At 42.1% G+C, this 16,674-nt stretch overlaps 1 protein-coding gene across 1 annotated transcript in view; it reads right to left on the bottom strand.

Annotated features, from left to right (window-relative positions):
* Positions 1-14,355: 14,355 nt before the first annotated feature.
* Positions 14,356-16,674, bottom strand: part of LOC135198623 (interferon alpha-inducible protein 27-like protein 2) — an 83,077-nt gene continuing 80,758 nt past the window's right edge. Inside the window, exon 5 of the mRNA XM_064226380.1 lies at positions 14,356-14,661. Within this exon, the coding sequence (XP_064082450.1) occupies positions 14,557-14,661 (105 nt within the window). The 3' untranslated portion in view covers positions 14,356-14,556. The remainder of the gene's footprint in view (positions 14,662-16,674) is intronic.

Raw genomic sequence — 16,674 nt, 5'->3', positions numbered from 1 at the left:
ACACTGCCTCGGAACACAGCCTTGCCGGAATTCGACAGTGCCCCCAGATTCGCTGGGGCCGCCCAAGGAAAGCAGTCAAACCCCCCAGGCCCACCACCAGGTGCAGCATCCTGCTTCCCAACTCATCGGATGACAAGGACCCGGAAGACATCCCCCAACGGATCAAATCTCGAACTTGCGGACTCCTCCAGCCCCCAGCAAGATTCCACTGACCATCAGCCAATGATTATTACTTAATCATTGTCTTGGGGGAGGGGGGCATTAGTACCTGTAAGGAAGGCACTCTGCCAAATGGATGTCCTTCCTCTGTACATACTTTTTATACCATATACTAAAATGTAGATCATTTCACGGCCTATCCACCGATATATCATGTAAAAATGTACTCTGTGCACAAAGATATGTATATTTTCAGCTGGGGGGGGGGAGGGGATTAACCACAATTGCCAGTGGTGGGGGCCGCGTCCCTTTTCGTAAGTGCGTTGCATGATGGACACTACGTTTCTGTCCCGCAACTGCTGCCTCATTAACACCCCCGTCTCTGGTCAATACAGTTAGCTAGAGCTTTCTCCTTTTCTGATTCATCCTCACATGGTAGTTCAACGAACAAACATGGAAGCACTTAGAACAACTTGACGTTATACCTGATGATCAGTCAGCATACAGAAAAAAAAAACTCAAGAGTCCACATTGTGCACAATTATAAACGAACATGGGAAAACTTATAGCAAAATTGGAAAAAGTGCTATCTAGTTATGCTCGACACAGGGGCGTCATTTAAGATTCTTTTTGGGGGTGAGGGGGCAAAGACGGTTTGGCGAGCAAAGCTAGCCTAATCAGCTGTTTTTTCTTTATTTGAGCTATTTAATGTGCCTTTTGAAGCCACATGAGCAAGGTATTTCAGTAAAAATTAAATACTCCCACTACTGTTTGTTTATCTCATTATCACTGGTAGCTAGTAGACAGACAAGGATCAAGAAACATATTTCTGAGTAATTTCATATATTTATGATCGCCCTATTAAAAAGAAAACATGCTGTTACTTCTTGGGGCTTGGGCGGTGAGGGGGCCAGTTGCCTCCCCCCCAAATGACACCCCTGGCTTGACCAAGTGCAGCATTCGACACAGTTGACCACAATCTGTTGCTTGAAGACTTGCAGCAGCAGGTATTGAAGATGTGTACAGTACACAAATAGTATAATAGCCTACTAAGAAACAGGAAGGTTACACTAGTGATTATATCAAATGTGAAATCAGAAAGGGAAGACCTAATGAAAGGAGTGCCCCGAGGCAGCATACTGGGTCCACTGCTATTTGGCATTTATACACTACTGAAGTATCTAGAATTCTAAATAAGCAAGAGGTTAAATATAAACTGTATGCTGATAATATTCAGTTCTATTTCGCTGTCAAAACCTTAGAAGACACCATTTGTAAAATTGATGAAACAATGAAAGACAAAAAAATGGATATCGGCGAAGAAATTGAAACTAAATGAAGACAAACTGAGTGTATGTTATTTGGATCTGACAATGCACTACGAAAATATGAACACCTCAAATATGAACTATTGGTTCGTCAACATAAATATTGTAGCAACTGTGAAGAACCGGGAGTGTTTTATGTTATTACATTGTTGATGAAGAACCATATATTGCATGTTGTAAAACCTGTAACTCTCACATGAGAAACATTGCAATTATTAGAAAATACCTAAACGAAGATCCTCTGAAAACAGCAATTTGCAACCAAGTACTTTCCAGTCTTGACTACTTCAACGTTATATGTTACGGCCTCCCATATGCAAGGAGTACAAAATAAAGCCGTCAGATTAATAAAAGGACTATGTTCCCTGAGAGAATAACTCCAGCACCAATAGCAGCGATCGACAATGTCTTCTTCTTCCCAGCTGGTTCCCATATATGGGGTTCGCCATTTAGGATGAGCCGTTTCCATCTATTTCTACCCTGTGCTTTTGCCTCATCAATTCCCTTCCATGAAATTCTTTCTTTAGAACCCCTGTTTGAAAAGGTCTAGCTGCTAGTACCATTACTACAACTAAATCTGCCTTAAGGAAGATTTTTCAGCTTGGCTTTAATATTGATTTGACAGATTCGTACTTCTCATCTATCCCTTGAGCATGTGCCCGTCTGAGACCAGCGGACCGCCCCCACACGGTCTCCTGGTTTTTAAACGATGCACTCAAGTTGGCTTCAGACACTGATAATGATTCATGCTTATATATAACCCTTCTCAGGAAAATATTATTCTTAATGAGTCTGGCTTCAGGCGCCAGAATATCTGAACTGTCGGCTCTCTCTAGAGAGCCAAATCACATTGATTTCCTCCCGTCAGGTGAAGTTCTACTTTCCCCTGATCGGAAATTCTTAGCCAAGAATGAAGACCCACAAAACAGGTGGGCTCCATGGAAGATAGTGTCTCTCACACAGGACTCATCATTGTGTCCTATTGTCACTTTAAAATCTTATCTGGCCAGAACTTCTGAAAAGTCTTCAGGTCCTCTTTTTATTATAGAGAAAGGCGGAACCATTTCCTTAAAAGGAATCAGGCAACAAATCCTTTATTTTATTAAACAAGCCAATCCAGATTCAGGTCCCCAACGCCCATGATATCTGGTCAGTGGCTACCTCAATTAACTATTTTCACAATATGAACTTCGAGGATCTTAAAAAATATACGGGTTGGAAATCTCCGGCAGGATTTAGACGCCACTATCTGAAGTATTTAGAGGCCCTAAAATTTTCAGCAGTGGCTGCAGGGAGCATCGTCTCCCCTGATACAGCCTAGTCTTATAACTCTATTTCCTATTCCTTTATCCTGCTATAAATTGTTCCCTTGATACTCACTCTTTCCTACCTGCCTCGCTCGTAATCCCTACCTGTCTCCCTTATGTTCCGGGCTGGTTTGCTTATCAATCCACTGTCGGACATGTACATAATTTATATTTGTCATTTTTGTATTCCTTACCTGTTGTTTTTTCCAGAATGGTATGGGTCTGGTCATATTTTTGTTCCTCCTTTTGTTACCTTTGTATCTTGTTTCTTTACATTGGTCATTAAACTTAATTTTAAGAGAACATCTTATTTTATTTTTCCTTGTAGCTTTTGAATTTTGTATTTTCCAAGCTTGTATGGCCAATTCTCTGATACTATTTCACCAGCCGACACAGGTCGAGCCCAGAAATGGGATTTTGACAAATGAAAAATCTATTTCTGGGGAAAGACCTGTGTCGCCCGGCGAACCCATCCCTTTCTTTCCTGGTCCCCACCCTTTAGCCGGCCCAAGCTCGGGTGTGTAATCCAGGAATGAAGCACTCGAGCGGGAGTTGTAGTAGTATCGAGCGGAAGGTAGACGTATTGTAGTCCTTGTAGCGGAACCTACCTTAGAGAGGGGTTTTGAAGGGAATCTTCTAATTGGCAGGAAACCTGTGATAGTGGCATCCACTCGCCTGTGTTTATACCGACACCCTATGGGTGAGCGAGCTGAAGGTAGTAACTTCAGCATTCCTTTTAGCTTTTTCTCTGGTATATTTAGCATCTATCTATACCTAGAAATGCGTGCTACAGGAGCATTTCACCGGGCAACACAGGTCTTCCCCCAGAAATAGGTTTTTCCTTTGTCAAAATCCCTTTACATGACCAGTTTGTAAGATTGTGACAAACTTCGTCGATCGTACCGTGTTCGGTACCGTTTCCGTACTGTGTTTGGTCACTTGTACGCTGAAAATGAATGATATTAACTTCAAGTCTACTCTATTGTGTCACAAATGGATTCAGCATCTTCAAAAACTCTTAAACCGTCCAAAAATCATCAAAATCGATTAATATTAGTGGAACTGAAAATTTTGTGAGTACCAGGACCCCCTCAGGACAAAAAGACCCCCCCATGGAGGGATCCGGGGGTCAAAAAATGGCCCTCTCCACTTTCCCACAGTATTTACTCAAATGAACCAGAATATGCAATAAAATAAATTTTGACAGTGAAATCCTTCGGGAGTGCAAGTCATACCACACTATTACCCATAATCGTATATATATATATATATATATATATATATATATATATATATATATATATATATATATATATATATACGGTATTTTGAAAATGTCCTTCAACATAAATACATTTCATATAGCCTGAAAAGGAGTAATCTAATTTGAAAACTGCCAGAGATTAGTTTACATAGAATTTTTCATACTAACTTGAAACAGTCGTTTTCCTGCCTTAAATTTTTCATACTAATTTGAAACATTCATTTTCCCGCCTTAAACTGCACTTTCAAATTGAATTAGTTGTTCAAGTGAGTTTTGATTGTCGTCAAAAAATTCAGTGGGCTATCAACTAATTATTTCACTATGGTTAAGGTATCACCACCTACTTCAATACAGTGTGGTTGAAGGATTTGCAATGATTCCAGTAAGACCCAATGAGGGAAAATTCATATACTGTTGTAGTAATTTGGTAATATGTTTTCAGCTCATTCAAAGAGACCTTTTTGAAGGGGGTACTAACATTAATCTGATTTTAAAAATAGAAAGGCCCACTTTTAATCAATACAAAGGCAAAAACCAGTAACCAGAATGCAAATAAGCACAATACCATTTCAAAATTAGCTAAATTATTAACAATAATACTTGATTTATTCTGAAATAATTCTTCTGCTCCAAATATTTGGTAACCCAACCAGCTGATTAGCTACAGAACAGCATTTTCGGCCTAATGATCCTGACAGCATTTCAGCCTTATGATCCTGAACAACAGTTTCAGCCTTATGATCATGTGTAACACTACAATGTGATGTGTACAAGAAAAGATAGCAATTAATCATCACTGTGAGAGGTGCCCTTCAACTTCAGTAACTAGCACAAATTGCTCCACTGGTTTTTTTGAATGAATGAAGATAATTGTACTCTGCTCTTATCGCCTGGACAGGTCTCTAACCTCAAGAGACTTGCAATATCTCTTAGGACCCTACAGTAAACACTGAAATCGGTACATGATAGTAAGCGTCTGTAAGATCTATAGAGGTGCGAGACGGTCAGCATGCAGAACTTGTCGCATTGAATGTATGAGTTGAGATGGGACAGGTCCAGAATCACTCTTCGTTTGTCCGAGTCTTTTTGGTACACTGAACAGACGTCCTTGAAACTTCAGGTGATTGACTTTCTTTATTGCCTTCTTTTGATGGAGATCTTTGGCATAGTCTAGTAGGTCTGTCGTTGGAGTCTGGTGAAAACTGACTGGTGGAGGAGGCCCTTTCTCCCATTTCCACCCCAAACCTTTCGATACAGTGCTGTGGGCCCATGAAGTGAAGTCCAATGGTCCCGAAAGAGATACAATCTCCCGCCCACCCTGCGGAGTCTCACTGGTTTGGTTGAGGACTTAACCCCTCTGCCTCCTCTGAAGCCTCTGCCTCTAGGGCGGGCCAGCTCTCTGTCGGAAGGCACCTCTGCTCTGCTACTCCTTGCATGTCTATTGTAGCCAGAAATGTAATACTTGTGACTCAAAGGAGGCGTTGTAGGCTGGGGAGGTAACTAAGGCGGTTGAGGTCGAAGGTTGCTGAGTCGGAGGACTCTGCACCAAGACAAACTGCTGCTGTGGCTGAGCCTTTGGATGTCGAAGGCTTGCCGATCTGGGAGACAGGAACCGCTTGAACAACTGTCTGAGGATGAGAAGGATGGAAGGGCTGGTATTTCCTCAGCCTCTTCCTAGCTTTGGATTGTGGTCCGGGGGCCTCAAACTTCCTTTTGAAGGGAAGTCCCCAACGGACATGAAGGTTCTGGTTAGCTCTAGCTGCCTTGCTGAGGAAGTTGTTAACCATGTCCTCAGGGAAGAGGTTGGCACCCCAGATCGAAGCCTTTATGAGCCTGTTTTGTTCATGTCTTACGGAAGCATTCGCAAAGACATGCTTCCTGCAGGCTCGCCTAGCCACTGTAAAGTCATACAGGTCTGATTGGAAGGCCTGTAATAGTGACTTTGTGTGGATCCGGAACAGAGGCTCATCTGCAAACGTCGTAGCAGTCAACTCCGCCGTGGTGACTTGAGTTAATCGACCTACTCAGCCTTCATCTTGCCTCGAATTCCGCTTTGACCATGGGGTCTGGAATTCTAGGCAAATGTTCATGAATTGGTCGGAGGCACAGTCTGGATCGAGCCTGCCACCGTGAAACGTGGGCCACAAAACATAGTAAAACATCCTTTATGGGGTGTCAACTTTGCATTGACACAGTCCCAATCTGTGAGGGTGCAGACCCATGCAGACTGGGCCTGGTCCCTAGGGTAAATCACTGTCTCCTTCGGGACTTTGTCTATCCTGACTAGCGCATCTTCGGCTAGTCTAGCGTAGCCTGGAAAAGGAAACTGAAGGCCCGTCGGAAAGAACTCAAAGTCTTCTACCAGTCGGGTTCCGCAACCTTCAATTGTCAGCTTGCCGTCCGAGAACGGGGCATGCAGAGCCAACTGCCATGGGTTGCTGTTCTCAAATGGCGGCAGCTTGGATGCGTCCAGTACCATCACGGACTGCGGAGTGGTTCCGGAATGGATGAATCCGGACACCAATTCCTCCTGGGCCTGTAGCCTCTGGGTCAGAGACAAGATAGATTGACCCGAAGTCTCTAGGCCTGAGGCGAGTCGAGTGGACACCGACTCAAGTTTGGAGTCCAATACCTCGCTCATCTTCATCATAAGGAGGTTTGCAAAAGCCTCCTGGTCAAAGCTGGACTCCGCTGGCTTAGCTTTGGAGGACTTGGCTCTCGACCCCTTGGGTGGGGGAGAAGCTCTACCAGAGGAAGTCAACTGCTTGGGAGCCGACGACGACCTTGCAGAACCTGCCGGAGAAGGCTTGGATGGTTTGGATGCCTTCGGCAGGGACCTCGTCTTCTAGGCCTTGACCTTGGGGATTACCGAGGCCGATCTATCCCAAGTGGGGGCGGACTTCGTAGGGAAGCCCTGGAAAGAGGGGGGAGAAGAAGGAGTGGGACTAAAAGGGAGACTACCTGCCTCACTTACCTCCCTACCTACCTCCTGATCCTCTGTGGTCATAGGCTCCCTGTGAATGCTGATGGCCGCGACTTCTTCTGTGACGTCACACAAACCTTCTTGGTCCTCCTGGAGGGGTTGGGTCTCCAGACGGATGCTTTCGATGAAGGGAGCCGCCACGGACACAGGTATAGCCGCCGAAACCGGAGCGCTTGGGTATAGGAGGGAACACAGCTTCTCCGACAGCGCGTAGGGCTGGCCGGATTTGGCATTCCTCCCGAATCCCCCCACCCAGGACTTAAGGGACGTCATTGACATGGTCTTGAGCAACAGTCTAACCTGTAAAAACAACCAAATTAGGATCCCCCGTGTCAAAGAAATTTCCCAAAGTCAACATATAGCAGAAATTTTGCAGAAATAACGAGGCAGGAATGTTACTTACCGACTCGTCTGACACGGTCCTCACTAGTTCGTAACAAACAGTGCAGGCCTCCGGGTGCCAGAAGATATTCCCATCTACCAGGATGGCGCAGTTGGCATGAGACCGGCAGACCTCATGCCCGTACGGCCTATACAGGACGGCCGAACATCCCGACACCTGGCAACGGACCATCTGTAAGTTGAAAAGTCAAATGAGTATCATCAAATAAAGGCGCCGGATTTCATTCCGGCCAGATGGGTGCACTTTAACTAGATATTTAATCCATTATAGGCAATATCAGGTATAAATTTCAACTTACTGGTTATTGAAAAGGGGGGCTCTGAATGTCTCCGCCTGCTCCGGAATCCGTCCTCGGGATTGATAAAGCTATAACCAGCGGAGGGGGCCTGATACGAGCAGAACAGGGGAATAAGGTAAGACCTAAGCCTGAATCTGATCGCACCGCAGCAGATTAATGCAACGTAATTAAATATAGGCGCATAATCTGGGCCCCAATCTGTCCCCACCGAAATGGGGAATAGCGATAGCAAAGAAGATGGAAAACTGAGCGATGGAAACAACGGTACGATAAGCTCCGGTAAATACTTCCTGGCGTGTGTGATGGTAAACCACACTACGTCGGAACTAACATGGATCCGGAGACATACCTACAGAGGCTAACAAAACAAGCTCTAGCATAATCTCTTAAATGCTTCACCTACTCTGGAGTCTATAATCCCATTATCATAACAGCAATTGCCGGCGGAGATGGGCTGACACGAGCAGAACAGGGGAAAAGGTAGAACCTAGGCCTGAATCTGATCGCACCGGAGAAGAGAAGCGATTCTAAGGTAACTGGAAACGCAGCTCTGAGCCCAGTTCTGCCCCCACATGAGTGGGGAGGCAGAGACAACAGGGAGAAAAGACAACTGAGTGGCGGAGCAGTGGTACGTACAAACCGGCGCATAGCCTGGTGACTGGTGTGATGGTAGACCCCACCTAGCCAGAAGACCTACGGGCCCAGAGACATATTAAAGAGATTACGCAAAATACTAGCAACCAATCTCCTCCGACAAATCCTCCTGGAAAAGCTAAATACTCTAGTGGTCGTTCATCGGTAGGATTACTTGAACCGCGAGCTAGCTAGGCAGCACCGGAACGAGACCGGGGCAGGGGGGTGGGGAGTGAGTTGTCTGGAGGGGAGTGGGCAAGTTGTGATCGCCTAGCCACAGCAACCGATCAGTGAGCCACCACCTTTCGGGAGCTGTAACAAGCCTACCACTAAAGGGAGCAGAAGACGGTAGGCCAACTGACACCCTAAAGGAAGCAAAGGCCTAGGCTATACACAACAGGACAAACATAAAATAAATGATGAGGAATTATTGGAAGAACTGCCTAACCCTCCGAGATCGGTCTAGATCCAGTCAGGTAGGCTAGTCTGGCCTCCAAAGGACGTCATGAAGTGGACGGATGGAACATAACTAAACCCTCCAAAATCGAAAATTCCGATCTGGTCAGGTACGAGAGGTCTAGCCCCAACAAACATGACACGAGAGGGACTCTGTCCTGGACCGCTCTCCCAGCAAGCATAATAGCCTAGGTAGGAGGCAGGAAGAGTGGGGCCAAAAGGGTGGGGGGGGGGGGGGGGGGCAGGAATGCCTGACCTACCTAGAATAACGATGGGGTATACGAAAACAGAAGACTAAATAGTGAAAAGCAAACTGTGATTTAAAAAACATCATAAAATAATAATGGGAAAAACGCACGTGGCGAATGGTGCACCCAAGATGGCGGATGTAAAGGAGCGTCACCCCGGTTCGCGAGAACTAAGGTGTCAAAAAGGGCTAAAAAAGGGATGCATTGTGCCCTCGCGAGATAAAAACACGTAAAATGGAATACTCAATTTAGATGAAGAAGCTTGGGGCTCTGGAGCAGACATGTCTTCATCAAAAACACAAGAATGGGCAGCGAGAAACACATGTGCGAACACTGTAGCGCGATAATACAGGAATGTAGCCCTCAAGCGGGAGTTGTAGTAGTAGCGAGCGGAAGGTAGACGTATTGTAGTCCTTGTAGCAGAACCTACCTAGAGAGGGGTTTTGAAGGGAATCTTCTAATTGGCAGGAAACCTGTGATAGTGGCTTCCACTCGCCTCTGTGTTTATACCGACACAGGCCGACACAGGTCGAGTCCAGAAATACCTCTTTTTCAGGATTTTCAAGTATGCCAAAGTGAATGAACCAGTTGTTTTTCTTAACAAACCTTTAGTTTTGCGGAAAATAAGCCATCCATACATGTAAACGAAAGTATTTATATTTTGTTAAAAAAAAATTACCAGGATTAAATTATGTAAATTATAATGTGACAATTTGCGCAACCTATTCAACGACATTATGTTAAATACTGAGCTAGAAGTGATCTGTTTAATAAACTAATAACCCTCTTATTATCAAATGTAAATGCTTTCCGTACATGAAAATAAAAACACAGCCCCAGTCTAGAATAATAAAGCATCAGTGTGACAAGTACAAATTACCAGAACACAGGATTGCAAAAGTGCATAATATGAAATACTACATATTGCACCACTATGGCTGATAGTACTGACTAGAAAAGAAGACAAACTAAATCACAAAAACACTGTATCTATTATTGTTAATAGTGAGGTATGACTTCGTCAGAAAAACTGCTCCCGTAGGATTTCTGTGCGCATGATTTGCTTAACTATTCGCGCCTGATGCCAGTTCACTTGGCACAGATGAATGCCCTCAAAAAAGATCCAGATACTTGGGAAGCACTGATATCTGGGGATTTTGTCATGGCCAAATTAGAAGTTCCTTTCACATGTCTGTTCACTGACCAGACACTTGAGCAAGAAATCAAAAGTTTGAAGTGCCATGATGGCATGGTTGGTTTGACTCAAGATGAAGCAGCTCTAGACCATCTTGTTACAACTACACTTCATCCTGCCAGAATAGTAAAACAGTTTATGAACAATTTTACCCCAACATCTGAGGGGACAAAACGAAATGAGCACTATTAACTGGCAGGGAATGTTGCTGCGAGAACACGACCAAATGCTTTGAAGTTGCGTGGATCAGTGGAGCTGCACTGTGCTGGAAACCCTTTTGAAATGAAAAAACAACTGAAAAACACAGCATCATCAGCTCTTATTCCCAACAAGACAAAAGGCGATATTCGGCAATTTGCTGATAAGGGACAAGAGGTTTCTGGCTTTCATTCAAGACAAGTTACTACCAACATCAAAACTCTCAGTTTAGGATCCACTGCAAAAATTAAAACTGAAGAACTTCTCTAACTGGATGCAGAAGACAAAAGTGCACATGGGAGAGAAGGTGCTCAAGCTATGTGAAGAGCGTGAACTGCTAGGAAGGTTTCTGATTATTCAAGGCAGCAGACTGGAGCTAGTTCCAAAACTTGAGGAGACCATCAGTGAATTTGAGATGCTGTATTTCTGCATTCAATCTGTGCTGTAGAAGGGTCACTCTGTATCCCTGGAGACAAGGGTAGTTTGATGCATGCCATTGAAGGAGCCATGGGTGAACCATTGGATGCTAGATCCCCTGTAATAGCAGGTCATCCATCTCGTGTCCTGGTCATTGATGCAATGGGTATACTCCAAAGCATGAAGAAAACTCCAACGATGCTCAAGATATCAGATTTCCAGGCAGAATTCATCAAGCATATTGCATCTTTGGCATCCAGCTACAGCAAGGCTCACGTTGTATCAACAACTATCTGGATCAGTCACTCAAGAACAAAACACATCAGAAAAGAGCAGTGTCATCATCAGAGTATGTGATACACTCGGAGATGAAGCTCATCATGCCTCTGAAGGATATCGTATCCTCCACAAGATCAAAGCAAAACTTAAAAGATATGTTTGCTGAAGCTTTGTTAAAAAAATTGTCGCATTCCTTGAATCTAGTCATAGTGTACAGAGACAAAATCGAGAGCCATGATTTTGAAGAGGGGCACACATACATGAGGAGACTGACACCTTGATACCTCACCAGGTTATATAAGGCTTCAGTAGATGAAAGTAAGTGGCAAGAGATATGTGTGTGGCCCTCAGACACAGATGTTCTTATACTTCTTCTCCATTTGGGGTATTGCGGTGGTCTTGGCACTCACCCTCAAACAGGTCCTAAATTGTTAACTGGCAAAGGTGTCAAATACAGAGATTGACATGGTGGAGACAGCAAAAGTGATTGGCCATCGCAAATGTCAAGGACTCATTGGTTGTCATAAATTTTTTTGCTGTGACTGGGGTGGAAAATTTCTCAGCATTACAAAGAAGTGGATCCATGCTTATCTGCAACTTTCTGATGACGATGCAGTGATAAATTGTTTTAGGGAGCTTGGCGACAAATGCCTGCCAACGGAGCTGGTCGGTACTGATCTTCCAGAGCAGCTCCGACCATTGCAGCACTTTGTTTGTCATGTCTACTCCAATGTGATGGGAGACGTTCTATTCAAGAAATCTAGAGGGTGAGATGCTACCACCTACCCGAGCAGTCTTGATGCCGCACATAACATGGGCAATGCGTGACAAATCTTATCATACCGGCTGGCCCCATCCTTCCTCCAATCGACCAAAATGGCTGGAGCCTGGAAAAGGGAGAGTACACACCAGTGAGATGCCTTACCCTACCTGCACCACACGCTGTGTTTGAACTGACCAAGTGTGTTTGTAGATCTGGATGTAGAGAAGATGCAGCTGTTTCAAGATAAGCCTTTCGTGCATCCAGGATGATGATGATGAGTGATAATTAGTGAATGGTAGCATGTTGACATACAGCATTAGCTATGATTCTAATGCTTAACAATAGATACAGTGTTTCTGCGATTTAGTTTGTCTTCTTTTCTAGTCGATACTATCAGCCATAGTGGTATAATATGTAGTATTTTACAGTATGCAGTATTGCAATCCTTTGTTCTGGTCATTTGTACATGTCACACGAGACTTTATTATTCTAGTCTGGTGTTGTATGTTTATTTTCATGTATAGTAAGCATTTACATTTAATAATGCGTTTAACAATAGGTCCAGTGCTTCTGTGATTTAGTTTTTCTTCTTTCCTGGTCAATACTATCAGCCATAGTGGTGCAATATGAAGTAAGTTACAGTATGATGTATTGCAATCATTTGTTCTGGTCAGTTGTGCTTGCCACACGATGTTTTGTCATTCGGGCCTGGGGTTGTGTTTATTTTCATGAATGGAAAGCATTTATATTTGATAATATGAGGGTTGCTTGTTTGTTAAACGGATCATTTCTAGCTCGATATTTGACAATGTGGTTGACTAGGTTGTGTATTTGTCACATTATAATTTACATTATGTAATCCTGGTAAGTTTTTTATGTGCATGGGTGGTAATTTTGTTTGTGTGTATGGATGGCTTATTTTTCCCAAAACTAAAGGTTTGTTAAGAAAAACAACTGCTTCATTCACTTTGTCATAATTGAAAACACTGATAAAGAGGTATTACATGACCAGGTTTGTAAGGTTGTAACTTCGTCTATTCGGTACCATTTCAGTAGTGTGTCTAGTCACTCGTATGCTGAATATGGATGATATTTACTTCCACTCTACTCAACTGTGTCACGAATGGATTCAGCATCTTCAAAAAACCCAAAAGCCATCCAAAAATCATCAAAATCGCAGTATACACCCAAATGAACCAGATTATGCAATAAAATCAATCTTGATAGCAAAATCCTATGGGAGCTGTTTTTCTGGTGAAGTCATACCGCACTATAAGCTTTATGTAGGAACGTAACTTTTCCCTTTATTTCAAATAGTTCCACTCAGCTACTTTGATTGACATGTACTGAAGGCATGAATATATATAGGGGCAAGTCGAAAGAGAAGGAAATGGTGTTGGACATTACTTCTTTTCATGTTACCATCAACCATGGTTTTCTAAACGTTTCCAATGATCTTAGTAACCCGGGAAAGACTAGATCTTTCATTACATTACTGCCAAACACTCACGGAAGCACTGATCTTAATAACACGCGAAAGGCGATCTTTCATTACAGTACTGCCAAACACTTGCTGAAGTATCTTCTTCACCAGGCTTGTACCCATATCTTTCATTTTTCTCTATTTCCATATTATAAAGGCAGTTCCCGAAGGAAGTGTTTTTGGGGTTTGATCCCCGCCCACCTTGAAAAAGTATGTGAGAAAAAGTAATTTTTAAGAAGTATGTGAGAAAAAGTAATTTTAAGACCATTTCATGCTCATTTTTTTGTTCCTTCGTGGTCTATTGTATTGTGCTATTCTGTACACCTACAGGCTTAATTGGTTCCTTCTTGGCTTATTGTTCTGTGTTATTCTGTACACCTGTTATTCTGTACATCTAGAGGCTTATTTTGATCCTTCTTGGTGAATTGTATTGCATTACTCTATATACCTATATTATACATATCCATACATTATTATATGAAATGCTGCTACAGAAACCCTTCCCTTTTCAAAATCCTTTGCACGGACCTGTAGCACATAACCCAGTGGTTAACCAACATTGTGTAAAGGTTTATTAGCTTTCCCGTTCATCCCCTCGTCAGTCATCAACGTGATTCTTACGGGAGAAATTAGACAAAAGGTCTTGAAATAGCAAATGAAATCAGCCATGAGTCGTATAATCTCCTGTAGACGAGTTCTAATCCAAAGCAACAAAGTTATTGTAGCTGTCAACCCCAAGGAAATGAGGGCACAGCTCGGCTACAGACTAGCGTAGACTACTCACGAGATTTCTGGAGGTTCTCGAGAAGTTTCCTGGGCTGTAGAAGGGAGGACACGATGTGTTGGCCAAGACCGTTTGCCAGTCAGTTCCCCTACATTTTTCCCAAAAACCTTTCACTTTGTGGTATGCTGTGTTAAGAGGTAAATAATCAACTAACAGAAAGTTTGGTACAGCTGAAATATATTTGATATCTTACCGTGTGAATTTTTAACAAAACAGCACTGTGACTGCATGTACAAACAATACTAATTTGTTCAAAAATTTAATTTTAAACAATACCTGGGAAAAGTGCACTAAGAAAATTAGACTACTTTCTCCAGTGTTAGTGGCTCTCCTGTTAAAGCAGATTCATTGTAGGTTTCTAGAGAGCATTTGCAACTCCTGCAGCAACTGCCCATACAGCAGCGAGGGCTGCATTTCCAGCTTCTGAGATCCCAGCTGCTCCAGCTGACTGGAGTAAAGCAACCTTAAAAAAAAAAAATAATATTATATATATATATATATATATATATATATATATATATATATATATATATATATATATATATACTGCTTTCGTTGTAAGTTAACAACCCCTTCTGAGAGGACAACAAGCTTGTACATTCACACAGCATAAGATGTGCTCTCACCTGCATGATTGGAAAACAAATAATTGTTCACTTTCTTCCATGTCATTGGTTATGCAAGCGGTCATATGAGGAAAAAACAGGATAACGAAATTTTTATCTATAAAAGCAGTGCGACTGAACACCTTTAAATGCCCCATACACATACTGGCCACATATGGTGTCGTCAAATGGCATACACTGGGTGAAATCCTGTGACGATGGTGACCTCGACAAGGTAAGTGTACAGATAAATTACTTTACAAAATGAAAATAGCAGCTTTAAACCTTCCAAAGGCATTTCATTATGGAGGACAAATAGCCTAAAGTGTTTTATTTTTAAATGAATTTGAAAATTTTTAAAACCAGAAATTCATACATAAATAATAGGTTATTTTGCGTGGCATAACACAAAATTACTCCAGCTCCAGAACAGTCAATTTTTCGCGAAAGAGTCCATGTCTGCTTTATACAAAGCATTTGCATGACTGAGGTTGAACCAGAGGCAGTCGCCCAAGTTATCTTTATCTTTGACTGTTTTGGACTGGCCAGAGAATTAAGACAAAGCTGGAGCCGGTACCTATCGGGTCTCGGACTCCTTTTGTATCTAGTATATCATGGAGAGGGTGGTGACTTATAATAATTCATTTAAATTTTCACTGCACTGAAATTTTACACAGTGAGTAATGAAATTTTCTGAAATAACGGATTATAAACTTAAAATGAAAGTAATAATGAATTGTACCACTGACCCATGGATATTTACCTAACGGATTATAAACTTTAAAATGAAGGTAATACTGAATTGTACCACTGACCCATGGATATTTACCTAACGGATTATAAACTTTAAAATGAAGGTAATACTGAATTGTACCACTGACCCATGGATATTTACCTAAGGGATTATAAACTTTAGAAAAGGTAATATTGAATTGTATCACTGGACCCATGGATATTTACCTAAGGAATTATAAGCTTTAAAATAAAAGGTAATACTGAATTGTACTACTGACCCATGGATATTTACCTAACGGATTATAAACTTTAAAATGAAAGTAACACTAAATTGTACCACTAACCCATGGATATTTATCTAACGGATTACACTTTAAAATTAAAGTAATACTGGATTGGACCATTGATCCATGGATATTTACCCAACTATATTATAGCAACAAATGCTACGTATAAGGACTAATCTTAAAACACCTTCAAGAGCAGATTTATTAAAAGTTTTCCTAGAAAAGCATGAGAATCACCCTGAGGGGCTGGACTCATTTTTCTTTTCCGTTCTAAAATTTTATCTCTTATGTTGTACCCAAAAATTTTTCTCTTATATTGTACCGCATGTGGTACATGACAGTATATTGAAGTACCCACAATTGGATAAATGTTTAATGAAGATTCTTACATAATGACGTCACTTTAACCTTTTTTTCTCAAACTTTGCATTATTAAGCTAATTTGCTTGTGAAATGAAGGACGTATTGTTTAATGGACAATCCCTGGGAGTCCCTAACAACAAAACGCATTTATATTTCCTCAAATACTTACAATGGGCTGGACGTCCTTTTACGCATGCCAGGCTCACCTAATTTTTGGAAGGACGATCTGCTTCCTTGTATAGATGTGATTTTAGCACTCCTCTTCACGGATTACTTATTTTTACCTGTATAGATACAAGCGTCGTTTGCCTTCATACTGTAGAAACAGCACTTATTTAGGTTTGGTATTTTGTAATCCCATTCTTGTGATGGGTGGATACATACTAGACCAATTGTACGACTTCCTCCAAATAAGTGATGTTAAATTCTCATTTTACTTTCGATAAAGATAATTTACAAATTTGGCGTGAACGTACCTAAACCTCA

Source organism: Macrobrachium nipponense, chromosome 22 (genome assembly GCF_015104395.2).
Source record: "Macrobrachium nipponense isolate FS-2020 chromosome 22, ASM1510439v2, whole genome shotgun sequence".
Lineage (NCBI taxonomy): Eukaryota > Metazoa > Arthropoda > Malacostraca > Decapoda > Palaemonidae > Macrobrachium > Macrobrachium nipponense.
This window is presented reverse-complemented; position numbering and strand designations above follow the sequence as displayed.